This window comes from Jaculus jaculus, chromosome 2 (genome assembly GCF_020740685.1).
Source record: "Jaculus jaculus isolate mJacJac1 chromosome 2, mJacJac1.mat.Y.cur, whole genome shotgun sequence".
NCBI classification, from domain to species: domain Eukaryota; kingdom Metazoa; phylum Chordata; class Mammalia; order Rodentia; family Dipodidae; genus Jaculus; species Jaculus jaculus.
The window spans coordinates 208,521,676-208,545,971 of NC_059103.1; the positions used below are offsets into that span (position 1 = coordinate 208,521,676).

The 24,296-nt window shown below is 39.6% G+C and overlaps 1 protein-coding gene across 12 annotated transcripts in view; it reads left to right on the top strand.

Moving 5' to 3' along the window:
- The window catches only part of Cyrib (CYFIP related Rac1 interactor B), a 160,441-nt gene that overhangs the window by 109,952 nt on the left and 26,193 nt on the right, over positions 1-24,296 (top strand). For 5 of the 12 annotated variants that reach the window (XM_045143395.1, XM_045143398.1, XM_045143396.1 and 2 more), the window contains 2 exons: positions 16,852-16,934; positions 23,763-23,884. In XM_045143395.1, coding sequence (XP_044999330.1) covers positions 16,862-16,934; positions 23,763-23,884 — 195 coding nt within the window. In that variant the 5' untranslated portion in view covers positions 16,852-16,861. Of the gene's footprint in view, positions 1-11,674; positions 11,694-15,865; positions 15,949-16,851; positions 16,935-23,762; positions 23,885-24,296 lie in introns of those variants that run through there. The other 7 variants (XM_045143401.1, XM_045143402.1, XM_045143404.1 and 4 more) reach the window with 4 other exon arrangements.

The following is a 24,296-nucleotide window of genomic DNA, read 5'->3' on the forward strand; positions in this document are numbered from 1 at the left end:
CCCATGATACCAGCACTCTGGAGGGTGAGGCAGAATAGAAGCTTCTGGTCAGCTTGTATTATATAGCATGACCTTGGCTCAAAAGAAGAAGAAAAAAAGTTACACATCTGTTCCTTAAAAATGTCCTAATCTGGGTGAGAAGTTTGTGAGATAGCTTTGAGGAAGCTCCTGTTTGAGAAGCAACATTTTTTTGGAGGAGGGAATAGAAACTAGCTGAAGTTTTGAAGTTCCCTGCCCTGAAAGAGCTCACACTCTGTTTAAGGAACATGAAGCACACAGATGTTTAATGAGAATTGTAATAATTACCTTTGGAAAAATGCAGATATTAAGTGCTCTGATGCTTGCGAACTACACACACACACACACACACATGAACACACACACACACACATGGCTAACAGTCTGTGAGGAAATTACCAAATGTTTTGTAGCTACTTCAGGAGTGTGAAATGTGTGTAGTGACAGTGTGACAGTGGATGGAAGGTTGAACTTGGAATAGTGTCCTGGTAGATGCCTGCAGATTTAGGAAATGACATGTCTAGTAAGGCCTGGTTGATAGCAAAAGCAGCACTGATACAGGTCTTGAGGGAAGGCCTTGGTACGGTGTTTGACTTGTTTTGTGGTAGGGCCGTATTCTTTGTGCCATTGTGATCTGGCCTTGAAACTGTTCTCAAAATCTGCACGTAAAACTAGTTGGGTTAAGTTCCACTTTCCTGCTAATGTCCTGCTTTGGCCTAAATCATCCAAAGTACATCTCTCAGATACCTTCTATCACAGAATTCAGCAGTTGAGCTAAATCATTTCAAGGCATTTCATAAACCCTTATCTTCTCCTTTTTCCCTCCCAGTGACTTTGGACATAGAGTGAAAGTATTACAGTAGTTTAGTGATTTGAACTTCGATTTATAAAAATCCTTCTTCCTTATATACTATGTGAGATTTTAAAAGCTGTAATAACTCACCGATACACTTAGTTAAGAAATGTCTATATGGAGGAGAAGAGACTTAAAGGATATAACTTGATGGGATTACAACCAATTTGCAACATGTTCCTGTATTAAAGTTCCCAATCAAAAATTTTGAAATGCTGATATGGGGGACTAGGTCAATGGCTTGGTGGGTATAGTAGTTGCCTGGCAAACATGAGGACCTAAGTTCTAATTCCCAACACCCACATAAAGTGGCAGACATAATGGTGTGTGCCTGTAATCCCATTGTGGGGGAAGCAGAAACAGAATCCCTCAGACTTGCTGGCTAGCTTACTTACTCCGCTTGGTGAGCTCCATGTTCAGTGTCTCCAAAAAGTATAATAGAGAGTAATCGAGAGTGATGAGGCAAGACTCCTCATGTCCTCTGGCCTCCACAGGCTCATATACTAGCACACGTATGAACATACTAGACACATGCACACCACACACATATACATGACAAAATTTAAAACTTTAAAATATAAGATACATCTATGTGTGTGTGTATATATACACACACACACACACATATGCTGTATTTGGTCTGTGTAATGGTTTCAAAAATCCACTTAATATTACTTAGAACTGATAAAATATTTTTCATGAATCAGCCTTCAGTAATACAATATTATTTAACTGATGGTATCAAGCTTTGACATTTGAAAATAATTATGGAACATAATTACTTATGTTTAAGTTTGGTTTTAGTTCAAGTTCAATGAAGTATAGAAAAAAACATTGCATCTTGTTATTTTACTGGTTTAAATTCCTTCAAACAGAAACTTAAAGAGACCTGCAGAGAATGATTTAATGATATTTCTTACTTTTAGCATCTGTGCTCCTTTTTCCTAATGGTTACACAAGGATTCCCTGCCCCCAGTTGGACATTTTAGTACTATTATTAATTTCAGGCTCATCTGCACATTTAGCAATTTTTTTAAAACATTTTTTGTTCATATTTTATTTATTTATTTGAGAGTGACTGACACAGGGAGAAAGACAGAGGGAGAGAGAGAGAATGGGCGTGCCAGGGCTTCCAGCCACTGCAAACGAACTCCAGACGCGTGAGCCCCCTTGTGCATCTGGCTAACATGGGACCTGGGGAACCGAGCCTTGAACCGGGGTCCTTAGGCTTCACAGGCAAGCGCTTAACTGCTAAGCCATCTCTCCAGCCCACATTTAGCAATTTTTTTGTTCTATTTTTTTTTAAAGTTTTTATTTATTTATTTGAGAGCGACAGACATAGAGAGAAAGACAGATAGAGGGAGAGAGAGAATGGGCGCGCCAGGGCTTCCAGCCTCTGCAAACGAACTCCAGACGCGTGCGCCCCCTTGTGCATCTGGCTAACGTGGGACCTGGAGAACCGAGCCTCAAACCGGGGTCCTTAGGCTTCACAGGCAAGCGCTTAACCGCTAAGCCATCTCTCCAGCCCTGTTCTATTTTTTGAGGTGGGGTTTTCCTGTATCCTAGGCTGACCTGGAATTCACTACGTAGTCTCAGGCTGCCCTCATACTCTCAGCTGTTCTCCTACCTCAGCCTCCCACGTGCTGGAATTAAAGGTATGCGCCACCACACCTGGCACATCTGAACATAAAAAAGTTATTTTTAGGGCCTGGGCAGATGGCTCAGCAGTTAAAGGCACTTACTTGCAAAGCCTACCATCCTTGGTTGGCCTGAGTTAGCTGTTTGATTCCCTAGTACCCACGTAAAGCCAGATTCACAAAGTGGTTCATGTACCTGAATTTGATTTGCAGGGCCCTGGTGTGTCCATATTCTCTGTCTCTGCTTGCAAATGAATAAATAAATGCTTTAAAAAAAATCCATTCATGGGCCAGGCATGCGTTTATGGTGACACACGCTTTTAATCCTAGCACTGGGGAGGCAGAGGTAGGAGGATTGTCATGAGTTCAAGACCATTCTGAGACTACATAGTGAATTCCAGGTCAGCCTAGGGTAGAGTGAGACCTTACCTTGGAAATCCAAGAAAAAAATCCATTCATCGGACTGGAGAAATAGCTTAGTGGTTAAGGCACTTGCTATAAAGCCTGAGGACCCAGGTTTGATTCCCCAGTACCCATGTAAGCCAGATATACAAGGTGGCACATGTGTCTGGAGTTTGTTTGCAGTGGCTAGTGCCTCTGGTGTGCCTATTCTCTCTCTCTCTCTCAAATAAATTAAAAAAAAATTTAAATCCACTCATTAACTTAGGCCTTCATTTAGTATGTAGACACTTTGCAGGACACTTGGACACAAACACTAAGATAGAGTCCTGCTGTGACATTAGACTCACTCATTCGTTGCCCTGGATTCCTTCAGTCTGCAATGCTTGTGTAATAGAGAGGGTTTTGTGGGGGCCATACTCACGTTCATGTGCGTGTAGGTGCACAGGCAGTTGCAGGGGCGCGCTGTGTGTGAGCAGAGGCCAGAGAACAACTCCAGTGTTGTGCTGGGGACATCCTCCACTTCGTCAAGATAGGGCCTCTCATTGGTCTGGGGTTTACCAGTTAGATAGACTGGATAGCCAGCAGGATCCTGGAATCCTCCTATCTCTGACTTCCCAGTGTTGGGACTACAGGCATGTGTGGCCATATTTTACAGTTTCTGGAGATCAAACTTAGTTTTGTAAGGCAAAGTTCATGTTTATAGGGCAAGCCCTGCACCCACAGAGCTGTCTCCTCTAAGAAAGTCTGTGATGAGTGTTAAGAAACATTTTCTTTCAGAAGCTTAATCTCTATAATAACTAGACAGAAAGTATCTTGTTTGTAATTTTTTGCATCTATGTGTATATGTGTACAGTCTGGGTTGCTTTCTTTATATTACTATAAAAACATAGAATAGGGCTGGAGAGGTGGCTTAGCGGTTAAGCGCTTGCCTGTGAAGCCTAAGGACCCCGGTTCAAGGCTCGGTTCCCCAGGTCCCACGTTAGCCAGATGCACAAGGGGGCGCACGCGTCTGGAGTTCGTTTGCAGAGGCTGGAAGCCATGGCGCGCCCGTTCTCTCTCTCCCCCTCTATCTGTCTTTCTCTCTGTCTGTCACTCTCAAATAAATAAAAAAAAAACAAAAACAAAAACATAGAATAAATATATTAAATAATGGTATGCCAAGTGTTATAGGGATAGTTTAGTTTGGCTTGTGAGATGGGGGTAAAGCACTGAGAATTAGAAAGAATGAGGAGAAATTAACAAGTGAGCAGATGTTGTCCTTCCCTTTGTGTTGCTGGGACAAAACACCTAGCCAAAGCAGCTGACTAGAAGAGGTTTTTCTTTCGGCTTACAGCCCTGAGGGGAAGCTTCATGGTGGCAGAGAGAGCATGAGCAGAGGCTGCACATCACCTTTTCTACAGCAGGTGGAAAACCTTAGCAAGAGAGTGAGCTAAAGATGGCTCCTTGGTTAAAGGTGCTTGTTTGCAAAGCCTGACAGGCCCAGTTCCATTCCCCAGTACCCACATGAAGCCAGTTACATAAAGTGGCACATGTGTCTGGAGTTCGATAAAATTTTTAAACAAAGTAAGCCGAAATCTGACAAGGGGGAGCTGGCTATAATACTCCCAAGCTCACCCCTCTTCCATTTTAGCATATATGGTTCCTTTGTGGCCCAAGATTTTTTTTTAACTCATCCATGATTGGATATAAAACTATTTGACCTGATGTCTTATTCATTGCAGTGGCATTAAAATAAAAGCCTTTGGTTCACATTGAAAGTTAAGGGATGCTTGGCTTCAGTGAATGCCTCATCTTTTAACTGACATTATGAAAGGGAGAAAGTGGAGGTACAAATGTAAGACTTACCTGTTTCAGTCCTAGTGAGGAAACTGGGAGCCGCACTTCATGTCTCCTTGCCAAAGTCTGTTACATGTCCCTCTGTTTCTAAGAAGTCTGAGGATGGAGGTGGAATATTTATGTAGTGGATAGGAATGGCTCTGGAACCCTCACTGTCCATGTGAAAAATAAAACAAAAATAATGCTATTTTTGAGGGTGCATTTTGCTCTTGAGGATTTTGGTTCTTAATCCTCTCCTGTTTGTGAACATGGAACCACTGTTGGACTAATGAGTTCAGTGATTAATGATGAAGAATATTGTGGGAAATTATTACTCTCTAAGCCAGCTTCATTTAGTATGTTAGCAGTTAATACTTGCCTGCCAGCCCTACTCCTTGCGACCTTAAACTTTGTGGAGTTTGTGTTTAAGCTAAAACTTGATGCATAACGTATCCTATAAACTTTGCATTAAATTTTATTAATACTTTTATGGGATGACATTATTTTAGGTACTTGCTCTTTTTAAATAATTTTCTATTTTGTTTATATAATCTCCTTAAACTTCTTTTTAAAACTTTATTTTTATTTATTTATTTGAGAGAGAGGCAGAAAGAGGGAGAAAGAGAGTGGGCGCGCCAGGGCCTCAAGCCACTGCACATGAACTCCAGCCACATGTGCCACCTTGTACATCAGGCTTACATGGGTCCTGGAGAGTTGAACTGGGATCCTTTGGCTTTGCAGGCAACTGCCTAACTGCTAAGCCATCTCTCCAGCCTGGCATTTGCTCTTTTGTTGAATAAACATTTTTTTACTTGTTTATTCATTCAATAAATGTTTATCAAAGTTGGTTGTGTGAGAAAATACCTACCATAGGCTGGAGTTTATAAGATGAAAAAGATACACCTTACTTCCAGGTTAAGATCCAACTTTCCTGAGAAATTCACTGAGTAAAAACATTGTCGTGCTGGGCGTGGTGACACATGCCTTTAATCCCAGCACTGGGGAGGCAGAGATAGGAGGATTGCCACAAGTACGAGGCCACCCTGAAATTACAGAGTGATTTCCAGGTCAGCCTGAGCTAGAGTGAGACCCTACCTTGGGAAAAAAAAAGTCTGTTATACACTATTCCCAAGAATAGAGTGTGTATGTGTATACACATATAAATAATCTGAGAGAAAACCATTCAGTATTTCGATCAATCTTACTTATAGCCTAAAGGGGAATATTGGGAAATGAAATACAGAGCTAGGTGTGATGGCATATACACCTAGGGTTATATATCGCAGCACACAGAAACTTGAGGCAGTAGACTTCTCAGGTGGAGGCCAGCCTGGGCTACATATGTAGTGAGATTCTCTCTCTCTTTTAGTTATTTATTTTTATTTTTCCTCAATTTTTATTAATGTTTCTCCATGATTATAAAAAATATCCCATGGTAATACCCTCCCTCCCCTCCCCTTTCCCCTTTGAGATTCCATTCTCCATCATATCCCCTCCCCATTTCAATCAGTCTGTCTTTTATTTTGATGTCATGATCTTTTCCTCCTCTTATGATGGTCTTGTAGTAGTGTCAGGCACTATGAGGTCATGGATATCCACGCCATTTTATGTCTGGACGTTGTAAGGAGTCCTACCCTTCCTTTGGCTCTTACATTCTTCCTGCCACCTCTTCCGCATTAGACCCTGAGCCTTGGAAGGTGTGATTGAGATGTTACTCAGTACTCCAGTCAATTCTTTCCAGCACTATGATACCTTTTGAGTTGTCCCTTCTGAAAAGAGAAGATTTTCTACCCAAAGTGTCTCTCTCTTTATGTTAATGTTTTTCAAGGTAGGGTCTCACTCTCTAGCCCAGGATGACCTGGAATTCATTATGTAGTTTCAGGCTGTCCTTGAATTAATAGTGATCCTCCTCCTCTGCTTCCTGAGTGTTGGGAATTAAAGGTGTGCACCACCATGCCTAGCTCAAGACTTTGTCTCTGAATAAAACGAAGAACAACTGAGACCTAGCCAAAACTGACAGATGTACACAAACACATATATACATACACAATGCACATTTACACCTATATACACATACACACACATACTCTTTCCTTTTTTTTTAGTTTTTTTTTGAGGTAGGGTCTCGCTATAACTCAGGCTGACCTGGAATTCACTATGTAGTCTGAGGTTGGCCTCAAACTCATGTCAGTCCTCCTACCTCTACCTCCCAAGTGCTGAGATTAAAGGTGTGCACCACCATGCCTGGCTTTTTTTTTTTTTTCTTTTGGTTTTTTGAGGTAGGGTCTTACTTTAGCTCAGGCTGACCTGGAATTCACTATGTAGTCTCAGGCAGGCCTCAAGCTCACAGTGATCCTCCTACCTTTGCCTCTTGAGTGCTGGGATTAAAGGTGTGTGCCACCACATACATTTTTAAATGACCAAATAGACTTGATTGCAGGGATATAGTGATGGTTTGTAGTAGAAAGTACACTGATGTAATGATTAAATGACAGAATGATATCATAAAGTATCAGTTCTGCCCCTCAGTGATATATACTTAAATGCAGAGCAAAACTAAAATCCCTTCAGGACTTTGTAGAATTTGATAATCACATGGAGCATAAAAAGCCAAGAAGGTAAGGCAATTTTGAAGAATTACTATTCAGTAATAAGTACAGGCTGCAAAGAACAGGTGAGAAATCCAAGTTAGGAAATAGGGCACCATAAAGTTGAGACATGCTAGAAACTAAAAGAAGGAACTACTTGCCTTCTATATAAGTATCGAGCCCTCCTTCCCTCTACATCTCTGCTGCTCTCTCTCCCGCAGTCTCTCTTTCAGTACGTTGCCCAGACTGATCTCAAACTAATGGACCCAAGCAGTCCTCATGTCCCAGCCTCACAAGCAGTTGGAACCACAGACACTGTTTCATGGTTTGTTCCAGTTGAATTGGTGAATAGAAAGGAATATACCTTATTTGTACATTATAAAGCCTAAAAATAAGAGAGTCCCTTGAATCCACTAATTACTGAAGAACTAGAATATTATTGGAAACTTTGAAGTTGTCCATCGTTGTGGTTATTCCCACTCCAAATCATCAGTATATGTAATATTTAATACTGCCAAAGAAGTTTCTGATTTAACTTTCTTATTCAACACTATGTTTCCCATTAAGTTACATGTAGTGAGTGAGTTTATTTGTACTGTATTATAGTTCATTGGGTAAACATAGCACATGAATGTTATAGTGAATATCGTTTCCAGATTAATTGCTATTAAAACTATTGGCGTGTTAATTTTGCAAAATGATATAAGAAAGTTATAATTTAAAGCAGAAAAATAAAAAGGGTGACACCTTGATAGAGAAATTGGAAACTGACACAGTGCTAATAATGAACATTAATCATGCTTGGGATAAGGAATGCACTCATCTTTTGAGTTGTATTGAAATAAAGTTCATTATTTGTATTCATGGATTTCAAAATAGATTAAGAGAGTGAATTAATACTGTTATTTAATGATAACTTTTAAGAGGAGCTTTCACGCACACATACATACATATATGGCACATTCCCATTAACACATCCTTTTGGTTACTACTTGCTTATGGACTTTCTATGAGCATATTTGTGTGTGTGCCTGCATCCATGAGCTATGGCGCACGGGTGGAGGTCAGGAAACAGCGCCGTGTTGTTGGTCCTTTCCTTCCACTGTGTTTGAGACAGTCTCTCTTGCTTGTCACTGGGAAGGTCAGGCCAGCTGGCTTATGTGCTTTGGGATTTTCCTGACTCCCCTCTGGTAGTTTTGTGAAGTGTTCCCCAGGGCCTCATGTGTTTATAAGTAACCCTCATACTTAGTCCCCAGCTGGTAGAATTTTTGAGAGGTGTAGTGGTTAAATGTATAGCCACATAGATTCAGGATTGAATCTACAATCTCCAGTGGGCAGAGAGAGCCCTACTGGGGAAGAAGTATGTCACTGGAGGTGGATCTTGGAGTCCAGTCCTGAGGCCGGTGGTGGGCAGGTTGGAGTTCTGGATGTTTGTGCTGTTTGGTGGTGCTGGCTTTTTTTTTTTTTTTTTTAAAACGGTATCTCTGCTATGCATCTGTGAAAGTGAGTCAGCTTCTTCTGCTATTGATGATGTTTCCCTGAAATTTGTAAGCTGAAATATACCCCTTCCTCCCATAAGCTACTTCTCATTGGATATTTATCTCAGCAACAGGAAGCTGACTGCAAACAGAGGTAGGATCTGGGGTGTTATATATTCCAGTCCTGCTTGCCAGTGCAAGCAAGCTCATTGTCTCTGCTTCCTCATTGCTGGAGTATGGATATGTGGTGCCTGGCTGCCCGCGCTTGGCATGCTTTCCTGCTATGATGAAACATTCACTCAAATCTATAAGCCGGAAATAAAACTTCTTCCATAAGCTGTTTCTGATTAGGTGTTTGGTCCTAGCAATAAGAAGGTAACTGCTACAACCTCCTGTTGCTGGAGATGCATTGGGATTATAGGTGTGGCCTGTACTGCTGCTGCATGTATGGCTTTATGTGGGGGCTGGAGACCTGAAGACTTACGAAGAAAGTGCTTTTAACCCCTGAGCCATCATTAGCTGTTCTTATATCCTGTGTGTATGCCTGATGGCAAGCCTTTGTAGCAAAAAGCAGCTCTTTGATTTCATGTTCTAAATTTGTAACGTGATAATCCGTATTGGTGGCTTTACTTTTAATGGATGGAGGCCATTAAAATCAACTCGGATGCCATGCAAATCTGAGGATATGATTCTGTTGGGATTCACTTTCACTTCTACACATTGATTTCCTAATTTATTACATTTATTGCACATGGCCTGAGTATTTAATTGAAATAAAATTTTCTTTTTAAAGTACTAAATCGTGTGTATCCACTAGATGTCAGCATTTGCAGGGTGCAGAGTAACATGTAGAGTCACATCCAGAAGCATGTGAGAGGCTAGAAGTACACTGTCTCGTGTCCAGTCCTGATCTTTCTGATAGGGTGGAAGACCAACTCCCAGTTTCATTCTATTGTGTGTGCATGCTTCTTTTAAGTATTTTCTTACATGCATATAATTTAAAACTGGACTAAAAATACATAGATCTTGATGTGGGGTGGAATTCATGGTAATAATTTTATTTTATTTTTTGCCGGTGTATGTATACGTGGTATGCATACTTTTGTGGGTGCACATGTGTTTGCAGGCGGAGGCAAACATTGGGGTTTCTTTCTCCCCAATGCTGCCCCCCTTATATTTATTTTTACTTTATTTTATTTTTTTTTCAAGGTCAGATCGCACTCTAGCTCAGGCTGACCTGGAATTCACTTTGTAGTCTCAGGGTGGACTCCTACCTCTGCCTCCCAAGTGCTGGGATTAAAGATGTGCACCACCAGGCCCGGCTCCCCCTTATTTTTTAAAAAATATTTTTTGTTTATTTCTATATTTGTGTACATGTCACAGTGCATGTGTGGAGGTCAGAGAACAGCTTTGAGGCAACTGAGCTCCTCCTTTGAGCCAGCGTCTCTAGCCACTGCAAATGCACTTCAGACTAGCTGTCTCCTGAGTATCAGAATAGTTGTCAACTTAGAAGTGAATGTCTAACAGAAGAGCTCAGAGTTACACAATTCAGTTACAAACTCTTGAAGTCAACTGTGTCTGAGTTTTGTGTACCAAGTTTCTTCTAGCTGTTTTAGTAAATACTTGTAATCCTTAGATTTAAATGAAATACAACAAAATATTATGAAAATTATAAGCTTTTTCTTTTAAATTAAGACAGTAAGATTAATAAGGAGTTATTCTAAATTATAGTATTAATTATACTGAAGTTTGCTTCTAAAACCTACCAGTATTTTTTAATTAATTTTTGACAGCTTTATAAATATATAATGCATTTTGATCATACTCCCCATTACCCTCTTGAGGCAGTTTGATTCAGGTGTCCCTCATAAACGCATGTGCTGTGAATGCTAGGTCCACAACTGGTGGCAGTTTGGAAATTGCAGAGTCGGTGATACATTGCTGGGGCGGGCTTAGGGGTGTTACAGCCTGCTTCCCTTTGCCAGTGTTTGTCATGCTCTCCTATTACTGTTCTTCTGATGTGGACCAGGAGGTGATGTCTGTCCTCGGCTCCTGCCATCATTTTCCCTGCCATCATGAAGCTTCCTTTTGAATCTGTAAGCCAAAATAAAGCTGTACTTGATCAGGTGTTTTCTGCCAGCAACTGGAAGTTGACTGTAACTCTTCTCTTACTTTCCCTCCATTCCCATTAAACCCCTTAACTAATCCCCCTTGTACTCTTATGGGGCTTTTGTTTTGTTTTATGACCCACTGAGTTAAGTTAGGGTTCTTGCATAAGCACGGATGGAAGATTATTTACTGGAGCGTGGATTTCCTGTGGATGCACCACTGAAGGGCACAACCCCCTCCAGCAACATTAACTGCCAGTAGCTCCTCTGGCGATGTAAAGTCCCCTTACATAAGCCAGCATCTATCTCTTAGCACTCCTCCCCATCCTCTGGCTCTTAGATTCCTTATGCTCCCTCTTTTGCAGTGTTTCTTTAGCCTTGGCAGGATAATACAGATGTCTCATTTAGGACTGGTCACACAGTAGTCATTTATTCTCAACATTTTGTCAGCTATGCATCTCTGCCACTACAGAAAGAAACTTCTGTGATTAAGGCTCAGAGCAGCACTAATCTATCAGTATTCCATAAATATTTAGAGGGCAGTTTGACAACCTGTCCTTATTTGTTACTTCCTTGTTGCTATGACCTAATACCTAAAAAGAAGCAACTTCTGAGTTATTTCAGCATGCAGTTCAAGGTTACAGTCCATTATGGCAGGGAAGGCATGGCGGATAGGAGCAGTACAGTCCTCAGTGAAAAAGCAGAGAATTGTGAATGTGTATGCTCAACGAGCTTCATTTTGTGCTGTCCAGGACCCCACCCATGCCCATGGAATGGTGCTGCCCACGGTTAAGGTGAGTCTTCCTACCTCAAACCTAATCTTGATAATCCTCACAGGCATGTCCAGAGGTTCCTTTTGTAAGTGATTCTAGTCTTGTCAAGTTGCCAGTCAAACCATCATACCATCCAGATAGAATAACAACAGTCTTAGGCCCCAGCCTCTGACTTTGTACCAGTTTACTGGCCCTGAATGAATTCCCTTCAATGGAGTAAGTCTCAGATCTAATCTGAAAGTGGTTTATTACCTTAAAATAACTCATGTCAGTATTGCATTACTTTACCCTTCTGTGTTGTCTATGCTTGTCAATTCTTTGCTAGTCATAAGAAAGAAGAGCTTGTGAGCCACTAGCTTGAGAAGTTGTAGTGAATATTGAATGTCTGGCACTCTGACCCCTAGGTTAAGTCTAACCACCACCAGTGACATCTGGACCCTTTGTACTGGCTGCTGCAAATTGGCTGCATTTTCTTGCTCTCTTTGTTTTGTTTGTTGTTTGTTTGTTTTTCGAGGTAGGGTCCTGCTCTAGCCCTGGGTGACCTGGAATTCACTATGTAGTCTCAGGGTGGCCTCGACCTCATGGTGATCCTCCTACTGGGATTATAGGCATGTACCACCACACTTTGTCTTGTAAAAGGCTGGAATCCTATGGCAGGAGGTGGATTGGCCACTCTTCCGCAGGTGCTACTTCTGGGAAGGTGGTGCAACACCTGGCAACAAATGTTCTGCCATCCTGGTGCCAACTGTGCTGGTATCCAGCCTGTTCTGATTTGCAGGTCCTCCTCAGTGGATATGTTGCTACAGAGAAGAGAACAGGGTAGGAAAGGTACTGTGGAAGTGACAGCTCTTTGGTTGGTTTTTTTTTTTTTTTTTTTGGTTTTTCGAGGTAGGGTCTCACTCTGGCCCAGACTGACCTGGAATTCACTATGGAGTCTCAGGGTGGCTTTGAACTCATGGCGATCCTCCTACCTCTGCCTCCTGAGTGCTGGGGTTAAAGGCGTGCGCCACCACGCCCGGTAGCTCTTTGTTTTTTAAATCTCTCTCTCTCTCTCTCTCTCTCTCTCTTTCTCTGTGTGTGTATACATTCCAAAGCACATGTGTGATGGTCAGAGGACACCTTCAGGTGTTAGTCCTCACCATCCGCCTTGTTTGAGGCAGAGTTATTTGGTTGTTTACCACTTGGTGTGCTAGGCTAGCTGGCCCATGCATTCTCTAGCAGTTCTCCTGTGTCCACCTCCATCTTGTCACAGAGAGCACTGGGATTAGAGTCAGGTGCCTTCACATCCAGCTTCCTGTGGGTTCTGGGATCAGAATTTAGGACCTCCTACTTGCACAGCAAGGGTTTTACTCACAGAGCTGTCTCCAGCACCAGCGCTGAGTCTGAAACCCCAGCAGTTAATGTACCAAAGGAGCTAACAATTTGCCAGTGTATCATATTGAAGTCACACACACACTGAGGGGAAGAGGGGCTTTTGCTTGATTAGCTGATTGGTTTTGGCTATATTTTAACATGGCAAGATGGTGTTTATCTTTTTTCAAATCTTTGAGAGACTTGTGTGATCTGTTCTCTGTGCTACACAGGAGAGAGAATTATTGGCATTGGCAGTACTAGATCTCTTGCTCTAACCAAGAGGTGATTTTGCATCAAGAAATTTGGCAAGACTTTTGCTTGCCACACTTGTGTATGTGTTGGGGGAGTGTTACTGCTGATTTCTAATGAGGTAAGGCCCAGAGCCCTGCTACAAACCTGCAGTGTGTGAGGTGGGCGTCCTGCAAAGGCTTCACTAGCTGGGGGTAACAGTGCAAGGCTGCGAAACACAGCTGCACAGGAGCCACTTTCTGGCCAAGCACTTGTGTTTAGGATGAAAAATAAGAAATTCTATTTTGTCAAAGACTGGAGAGTGAACAAGCCAAGATTGTGCAGTGATGAAGAGTTAGGACCACACTGGGTTAAGATGCATAGGAACCAGAGCCAGTTTGCCAAAGGGGCTGTAGGAATGCAAGGCAGGCCAACTTGGTTAGCACCAGCATTTCCCCCGAGGGTGAATTGTGTGCAGCTTAAAAGGTGAAGAAACCTAATCGTGTTTTTTTTTCTTCTCTTCTTCCCATACATGGTGACATTCTGCTGTTGTTCAGAGGACCAATTTTAGAATATTATTTGTGAATTTTCTCAACACAGATAGATTAAAGATGGGCATTATTGTGATATAAAACATTGAAATTCGTTAGCAAATTGAAGACTATTTTGTGTTAAAATGAATAGAGCCACTTTTTCTTTTCTTTTCTTTTTTTTGGGTGATGAAGATAGAACCCAGGGCCTCACACATTACAACAGAGCCACTATGAATTTTAAGGAGCAATTTTGTGATCTTTGGGTTATAACTGAAAACAGCCATCGTTTGTTGAATGTTCTGTGTGGGCCTGATACCACAGAATATTGCTTATTCTATGTCCCTCGCAACACCCTCAAAAGACTGTAAAGAAGTATGTCCCAGAGGGTTAGTCACCACCATCAGGCCAGCGGCTAGGAGGCCAAGGCTGGAATCCCGGCTCGCGTCACAGCACCTCGTAAAGCTGTAAGAAAGTGTGTCCCAGAACTGTTAACCACTGTCCTTAGCGTCAGATAGTTCGGGGTCAGTAACATAATGAAAGTCTGCACAGTAAAGTGTGTGTTGCCTACTTCCTGTTTTAAAAAAAAGTAGGTTTTTGTCAGTGATGTGCTTTCAGTCTCCAGCTGTAGTTCTGATGCTACCTAGTAGTCTTGGTTTTTCTTATTAGAGACATTCCACATAAATTGGAAGGCCTTTATAATTGTTTTTTAAGCTGTGGAATACTCCATTTCTAATTAGTTTCTTCAACAATCCATTGCATAGAAGGTTTAGTGACTAATTTGAGTATGATTTTTTAAAAAATAAATCTTTTCCTTAAGTAAAAAGTCTTGGTATTAAACTTTACAACAAATAATGATAATTAGAATGAACTATAAATGTTTCCTTCAGCTAATCTCATGAAATGTACTTGTAACATACAAAATCAGAGCATTACTAAGAAGATAGATCTTGGGGAATAATATTTGAAAAAAAGGAGGACTAAGTTTAGAACTCTTATTTGTAAATAAAGTAAGACCTTTTAAAATTTCATAGGAAATGTATTATGTTCATTAGCCTTTGACCTCTAACAAGTAGCTATTATACACCTGTGTTTGTTTTCTGCCCTGGGAAGCTATTGCTGGGAAGGGAAGTAGATGGAGGAAAGGAAAGGTTGCCCATATGTTCTGGTTCTTACTAGAGTTCTTACAGTGGGGTGAGTGGTGCCTCCTTTTATTTTTAAAATACTTTTGCTGTTATGTTTTGTTTCATTTTCATATTCTTGAAGTTTGGTTATAGAGAAAAAAGTCCTGGAGGTTGAGGGAAGTAGGGTGAGGCTCTGGGAAGCTCTACTGTCATAGTTGGCCCTCCTTGTTTACTGTAGCATCCGGGTTTGAAGCTGCTTTTGAAGCCACCATCCACCTTCATCTTGACTGAGTTTGGCGAATCCTTGGTGAGAGTTATGCCAGGACCTTTGTTGTTACTTGTTCTGCAGACTTACCAAGTTATTAATTGCTGTATGCTAACTTTTAAGTGACATACCATGTGTAGTTATATATAGCTGCAGATTCAGTATAGGAGTTTAATAAAAGTTAGATAAACTTATAAGATTGAAAAAATATTTGTTGTATGCTGATTTTCTTAAATGGGTCATTAATTGATAATTTGATTTGGTTTAATAGTTAAATGTGGTTTGAAAACTATCTTCTTTGTATGCCCAGTAGGATTTGATTCAGAAAGAAGGAAAATACCTATACTGATTTAAAAATGTTGGTTTCAATATTTAATTGTTTGGAAAATCTAGTTTTGCTGTTTAGATTGAGCATATTTACATGAACATTAGCATAGATGTTAATCAAATGTAAATATTGCAAGTTATTTGTGACTAGGATCCCCTTTCCCCATCTTGCTTTATGTAACTTTTTTGGGTATATGAAAAATACCAAGTTGGTTTTAGGTATATGAAAATTTCCAAGTTGTCAGTGCCAGAAGCATGTAAACCTGCACCTGTTGGCAGTTATGAGCAAGCCAGCTTTGCCGAATCCCAGGCCTCTGCTGAAAACCTTTCACTGGAACTAAATGATGTTGCCATTTTTATTTTTAGGTTTGCTGGCATGGGTAATCTCATTAAGGTGCTAACCAGGGACATAGACCACAATGCAGCACATTTTTTCTTGGACTTTGAAAGTAAGTCTCTTAAGCCCTTCACAGCTGGTGCATAATGGTAAAGGTGCAAGATGGATTATACTCACACCACAGTGAAGGCCAGCCAGAATATTTGTTAACTAAACATGGAAATCAAACAAAGCGTGCATGATTTTTTTTTACTTAATCATAGGCAAACATCACCATCATATGTATAATTCTTCAGTTTCTCATTTGCTAAAATCATGTTGAGTCTGTAGTCAGTGCTGTCCTTTCATTAGTCCATGAAGCAAGCGGCCTTGCGATGACTGTCCTCACAGTGTGCTCTGTGCTGTGCCACACAACCTGGGCACTTCACCACCCTCAGATGCTCTTGAAGAAGTGAACTGTGCTGCATAGATGGAGCTAATACTTTAAATAACTTCCAAAAATTTACCAGTAATCCAAATTTGGTTAAAACATGTGTTATACTCAGTAGCATCTGGGAAGTTTTCTATTTTAAGATGAGTTGTGAAGGTGAGCTATGGCCAGATCTCTTAATATTTGGCTTTGAAATAAATTGTTGTTTTCACTGCTATATTGACAAAATTACATGTGAATAATTCCTGATCAGCAATTTCTTTTTCAGAATACTAGTACTATTGGAATACTTACAGAATTTTTCATTGTAAGCCCTTAATGAAACTTGTCTTGGGAGACTTTTGAGAAGAAGTAGAGCAGCAGTGTGCCCGTGTGCCGTTGTCAGGAGAGCCCACATTTCACCTCTAGGCCCACATAGCCACGCCTTGAGAGCCCGGTTTGCTGTCTGCCAGAGCAGTCTGGCTAACCTGAAGGACGAATTCATGGCCTAATGAACATTTTCCCTGTTACTATTTTTTTAAGTAAATTTCAGATGTTCTTTTTTATAAAGGGATATTCTCTCTTTTCTCATTCTTGTCTTGACAGGTACCTTAACATGGGGAATCTTCTTAAAGTTTTGACATGCACAGACCTTGAGCAGGGGCCAAATTTTTTCCTTGATTTTGAAAGTGAGAAGATGATTTTATATCTATTTCTCTTTGCCTGCAGTAGACTGCGTTTGTCTTGCACTAAATGAATGTTTTTCCAATTTGCCATATTTTAACTGCTTTGCATGACTGAGCTATGAATTGTTTGAGAAAAATTTTAGTGCCTTCTAGAACTGGAAATCATTATTTAATTAATTAAATGATAAAATGTCTATTTGAAGTCTACAAGATATTTCATATCTTGAAGATTATTTTATAATTTGGCCTAATAAAAACATTTTTATGAAAAAAATTGTTAAAAAGGAAAAATACTACCTCAAGATTTACTAATAGCAGTATTTGAGGAAAAACAATACTGCATTTGGGAGAAACTGATTATGTTTCATTTCCTGCCTACATATATGAAAGTGTTTTAAACATAAATCTGTTCATGAAGGCCATTCAAAGCTCAGTAATTTGGGCATAATATTAAAAGGTAAGTGTGAACCTAAATTATTTTAATTTTAATAGATAATTTGAGCAATTGAAAATAATTGTGTATTTCAGGATTTACTTTTCTAAATAAATATAAAAATAATATGGTTCACAGACCTTTAAGTAATTTGCCTTCTGCCTGTTCCGTGTCGCATGGCTGCTGGGGCTGGTCTGAGAGCAGCAGGTAAGTAAGTGCAGTCGCTTCGCGCACGCCGCAGAGCCTGGGCGCTTCGCTGCTTGTCAGTCAGAAAAGTGACGCTGAATTGGTGTGTTAGTGTGAATGTTGCTATTATAACTGGTGATTAGAAAATTGTTAGGAAAGGGTGAAGAGATAGCTTTAAATCATGTGATTCCCTTCCATTCTTAAACATTTGAACTAGTTTCTGCATGCTTTTTTTTTCTGATTGAAAAAAAAAATAGGCACTGAAGAGAAGCCCTAGTCAGTGTCTTTCCCAGTAACTTCAGTTTAGCTTTACGATTTTATATAGTATGAACCATTATATTTTCCCCTTTTTAAGCCAGGATATTTTTTACAAACAGATCAAGAGATAGCATGTCTCCTTTTTGCAGAATACTTTGTGGTCTCTGATATTTATTCACTTTTCTAACATTCCTATAAAAGCACTGTCTCCATTTAGGGACTACACTCAGGCTATGAAGATTAGTTGTGTCATTATTAGGACCATATTAAATAACCAGGGCTTGCAGGGAAGAGGTTACACATGAATCTGAGTTTTCTTGACCCTTCTCAACAATTTTCCAGGGATTTCAAGTGCATGCTTACTGGAGTTTTGGGGAAAGATGTTATAGATGAATCTGAGTTTTCCTGACCCTTTTGAACAATTTTCCAGTGATTTCAAACGCATGCTTAAGCAGGATTTTAATCAGCTTGGGCATGTTGAGCAGATTGCCGGCTTGAAGATTATTTCAGATGAGGCAGTTTACATTAAAGCTGTATTTTAGTTTATTTGCATCTGTTTCATACTTGGTCTTGTATATTTTTCTGCTATTCTGTCTTCTTTTTCCTTTTGTCCCAAATTCCTTACATTTGCAGAATCTTGGCTTTGATGTAGTCAAGATCTTGTTCAAGACTTGGCACTTGATCTTTGTGAGACCAGCATTCTGTTGAGGTCAGGTGGGAAGCATGAATTCAAATGCAGAACTTGAAAACATCATTTGATATTAACTTTCCACTCTACTTGGGGTGTGCATCATTATCCTTCAAATTTAAATACCTCATTTAATGTTAGGAAAAGGTTCAAATTACATGACAGAAATCACCAATGAGAGCTCTACATTAAACTTTTTTGTCCCCTGAGGTAGGGTCTCACTCAAGCTCAGGCTGACCTGGAATTCACTATGTAGTCTCAGCGTAGCCTTGAGCTCACGGTAGTCCTCCTACCTTTGCCTCCCAAGTACTGGGATTAAAGGCGTATATCACCACACTCAGATTTATATTAAATTTTTTAAAGGCAGATACAAATTTTAAAGTAATACTAGTGGCTTTTATCAGCCAGTGTAGAACTATTGGTTTGACACTGCTTATATTCTATAAAGGAAATTTAGTGAAGATAGCACTGCTTAACAGAGAAGAAATTACTTATTATTATTTAGATGTCTTTATCCTGACATTAGTGGTCTCTTAATTTTATCTCTCCATGTGCACTTTTTTTTTGTTTTGAAAAATGTTTTGTTGAAGAGACAGAAAGAGGCAGATTTATATATCAAAAGAAAGCGTGTCAGGGCCTCCAGCCACTCACTGCAAACGAACTCCAGATGCATTTGCCACCTTGTACATCTGGCTTTCGAGGGTATTGGGGGAGTTCAACCTGGGGACCCAGGTTTTGCAGGCAAGTGACTTAACTGCTAAACCATCTCATCTCTCCAGCCATCTTTCTTTCTTTCTTTAAAAAAAAAAAAAAAGAAATGTTTGAGTGTGTGAACCCTATCATTAGGAACTAATAGGGACTTTTATATGGTTCCTCTCCAGCTATTTCATACCTGAAGTCAAGACACTAGCCACTAGTTTAGTGTACCATTATTCTTAAGTGGTCAAATCTAGGCCATAGCCTCTCCATAGGGCCATACAGAAATAATTCTGTGCAGACATAACCGTCATTTGCATCAGAATGATCAAATTAAACATTCCTGTACATTTTAAACATGACTTTCTAGAATATTACAGGCTGTAAAATGAAGACTTTGCCCTTTAGTCTACCCCTTTCCCCAAACTGTTATCACTTTAGTTCTTCGTACGTACCAGCCAGTAGGTCCTGGATATGTAAAAGTAGGTGATAGAACCTCTCCCTTGGGGGAGCCCTCCATCTAGTAGTACAGACAGAAATGCAGCGATCATTTTATTTATGGTGTAGATCAGAGGTGTGAATTTATCACCACCATGGAAGACTTCTGGAGGTGATGTTTGGATTGTGCTTTGGAGGGTGAATTAGAGAATTTCTAGTAGATAAGTGAAAGGTGTAAAAAGAAGCAGCAACTAATACAGTGGCCTTAAGGCACGAGACTGTTCAGTAGAACATAGTATTTTCTAGATATAGGGAGTTTTTCCCTTGAAGCTCCATTTTTGTGGTCAATTTTTATTTACTAATAGTTCAGCCAAGATATAATTATACCCAGAATTGTTCTGTAAAAGTTGGCAGCAGCTGTGCTAATGACAGCATTCTGAAAAACAAAACCAGCAAGTAGGGCCTGTATAAACCTCTTCTAATTCTTGGAATTTCCTGCTATTAGCATTATTAATTAATAGCTTATTTTACTGCCAAATCTTTAGCAACCCTTGTATCTAGTGGCTCACTAAATTTGGGTTCATGGGAGAAGAGGACATCTTATTTGGATTTGTGCCCTTTCCCAACCTAGCAAAATGCTTTGTAAGTCAAAGAAGTTGAATGTTTGTCAAACTTGATTTGCTTATATCCAGGTAGGTCATAGGAAAGTTGCCTTTTTCCTTTTTGAGAATAGTGATTTATAAGAGAAATATAATCTTTCTTTGAGTCTTGGTGACTGGTGAGTTGTTATTGAGCCATCCCTTCACTCTTCTGTCTCTGTGTTGCCTGTGACCCTCATTACTTAAACATCAGCACCCACCCTTCAGTCTAATGTTTTCTATTTTATCTCTTGCATATTTTCAATTGCTTTTTGCCCTGTGCTACAAAATATCTTCTATTTGGGTAGCATCTTTAAAGTAATTTTTAAAATAAAATCATGTATAAAATTGGCCAGAGATTAAAATATGTAATAGACTCCTTTACTTAAAGCTGGGGTCTTACTTAGGTTTGCACATTTTTCATGCATTCCAAACTCGAGATCAGATAGTCTCTAGCTGCAGCTAATGGTAGGTCATAAGCATTTTGTTCCTGGCCTTGATGGAACTTTGGAGATCAGCTGTCAATAGTGACTGAGCAAATGAGCATAGGATTAAAGCAGAAAGATCTCTTACCACAATTATGATTTTTGTGTTGGCTTGCTTTTTATTCTTTCTTTCATAGATAATTTTTATTCCCTCTTATTATAGTATTCCTGACTCTATCAGTTATTTATGATTATTCTGCTAAAGAGTCTGCTAGAGAATTCTTTTTCTACCCTATTGTTATGAAATTATTAAAATCTTTTTTCGACCTTGACACAATAAGTGCTATTAAAACATGCCTTAGTTTCCCCTTAACAGTTTTTAAAACTAGATTGCTAAGCAGTGACTCTTGTCTATGCTCAGTAGATACATTATTTTGCAATCAAATGAATATCCTTGGGTTAATAGGCTAAATAGTGTGTTTTTCTGGAAACAGTCAAGCTACTCTTTGCCATGAAAAATCAAAGTGACAAGTCTTGGTTGCACTGAATCTGCCGTTGGGGGGAAGGTGCTTTCCTGTCCAGTCTTCCTCCCTGGTAGTTTCCCTTTGCATGACTTGCTTTAGTACAGCAGTGCTTACCTGTCTGCTCTTCTGTTTGTCTTCGTCTCTACAGCAGTCTTCAGCAGCTTTCAAAATTATAAGTGTGACTTTCCTGTGACAGTCTAAAACATGTTGAATCAGTGTGGTACTGGGTATTTTTCCCACCCTTAGGGGAAACTTGAGTCTTCTCCTTTAATTTTAAATTTCTGGTACTTAATAAGTCTTTACTAGTTATTAACTACTTACAAGGTCTATTTAAGCCTCCTTGATAATATTTTGTTTGTATGTGAGTCTTAATGTCACATTTTTATGTTAATAGCTAGTTACCACACCAAACAGATACTTGAGTCTTTAAACTTCTGATCTGTAATAGATAAAATATTGTCCTTTGTCATGAATTCCCACTTCATAAGTTCAAACTCTGTGTCTACTCTTGATGCTGTGTCTGTAGTCCACGATTCCATGTGAAAAAGAATTGTCACTTTTGCATGTGAAAGGTATTGGTCTCTGCTACATCTGGTGTAAGTATAAAAGTGATGGGTGTGCTTTATTTTATTTTTTTTTAAGTGTTTGTTGAATTACTGCTTTGAAAAATATGGTATGGCTAAGTGTGAGAACATTACTGCTAGAGTGACAGACACTGGTTTCTCCAGTTCTTGCCTTTCTCTGCAATGGCAGCATTGGTTCTTAGTGCCTCTAGCTCAGGACACAGTCTTCTAATTTTTCAATTGAGTCCTCTTATTTAAGTATTATTTTTACTTAAAAGAAGTTCTGAAAAGAAACTTGAAAAAGAAGAGAACATATATGTGAGCATGACTTTTTCAAGTTGGCTTTACATGTGAAAATTACCTTTTGTTGCTGTGGCACTTTTTTATGTACATGGAGTTTTATGTACACGGAGTTAAAACTTTGGGACTAAAATTGTTGATTAAAAGATTTTTTTTTAATGTGTATTTTTTGAGTAGCTGGCTGGTAATAGGGGAAATTGAATTATGTCTTGCCCTGATCAAAAAGTTAAGTTACAGTTTTAAGGTATCTTAACTTCTAGTTTCATATGTGAATTTTGTCTTGTTAATTTTGTAAGTAAAGGGATAAATAAATAGATCACTGTGTATTAGTAGAGAGAGGAAGTGGATACAGATAGTCTAGGTACTGGTTTTACATGATTGGTAAATGAAGATTTATCAAAAAGTGTTCTTAATTCATCTTATAAATTTGGACTAATTGCCTTCCTCCTATAAGATAAAATGTTACTATGGAGGAATTCTGCTTATTTAAGACATTATAGTCATCATAATGTTTATCATTTTACATGCCTACCTTTTAGTGTTGAATGTGGTCTGATAGGAAAGAGTAACGAAAAATTTTTCTTTATAGAATCTACCTTTTTTCTAAAATTAGAAAGAAGTGTTTTAAAATTTGTTCTTACAGGAAACAGGTGACTAAATCATTAACAGTAAGATTCTGTACATTATGTCTAGTGGTTAGAAACCCAGGTTTTGACATCTGTCAGCGTACGTCCCGTAGGTGACACCACAGGTGGTAGAAATGCCCCGCTCCTTGTCCCCTCCCCAAGCTGAGGGTGTTGACAGCTGCAGTTCTCCTTGCACGTTCTCTCTCCCTCCATTCCAGAAACGCAGGGCTCTTGTGCCCTGGCACCTCCTGTCTGTAGCTCGGGCACGTGCAATAGTTCTGTCATCCGAGCTCTGCCTGCGCGCGAGGCTGGCCGGCCAGCAGCGGCGCTCCCAGGGTCTTTGTGTCCCGTGACCTCTGCAAACGGTTCCCTGGACAGCGGGCGCCTTTAAAACCATATTTTGAAAAGTTTTTTATTCTTTTTTTTTTGAAAGGAAAACTCCACTGTTAACTTTATAGGAAAATAAAGTAGTGTCAGTCAGTCTTAAACCATAGATGAGGATAATCCTTTAATATAAAGGTTTTTTACTCCTACTGTCTTTTAAAGTAGAATAGAGCTGATTATTTGCTGCTAGTGACAGTACCATGTACTACAGACAGTTGTCGTTACATACATCAGCAGCTGAGCATTGTAGTCTATGCTTGGAGGCCCAGTGCTCCTGGAAGCTGAGGCAGGAAGGTCAGAAGTTTGAGACTAGCTTGGGCTATATAGTAAGTGTGAGGCCAGCCTGAATACTGTACTAAGACCTTGTCTAAAAATAAAAAGCTTAAATTTTTATTATAACTCTCAGGGTGGTTTAATATGCCAGTCATAATTTGTAACTTAAACTAAATGTTATATAGAGATATTTGGTGTTCCTTGCTTCTCTATAATTGTTATAAACTTGAAGCTAGTTATTTAAATGTAGAATTAGTATAATTACTGGTTTTTTTCTAAGAAGAGCAAATTAATAAAAAATAACTCATTGTGGAAATCTGGGTTATAACTTCTTATAGTTAATACACATATTAAAAATTCATGTCACTGTCAACTGTCTTGTGCTTTCATGCTGTTTAGATGCCCAGCCTACAGAATCTGAGAAGGAGATTTACAATCAGGTGGATGTAGTATTAAAAGATGCAGAAGGCATCTTGGAGGACTTGCAGTCATACAGAGGAGCTGGCCATGAAATCCGAGAGGTAAAGCACATGAATCCAATTTCTAATAAGCTCAAATTCACTGTATCTGACTTCTCCCTAATTTCTGTTGGTTTCATGAAGGGTCAAAGGAAAGCATTGTGCATAAATGATTATGTATACATTTCATGTTTTTTAAAAATTATTCATTTATTTGAGACACACACATACACAGCACACCAGGTCCTCCAGCCACTGCAAACAAACTCCATATGCATGTGCTGCCTTGTGCATCTAGCTTGTGTGGGTACTGGGGAATCGAACCTTGGTCCTTAGGCTTTACGGGCAAGCAAGCAAGCACCCCTTTACTGCTAAGCCATCCCTCCATCCCTCTTCATGTTTTCAGTTCCACTCACACCTGAAATTGATATTTTTCAGTGAGAACTCTTTGCTTTGGAGCAGATGTGGGGGAAGA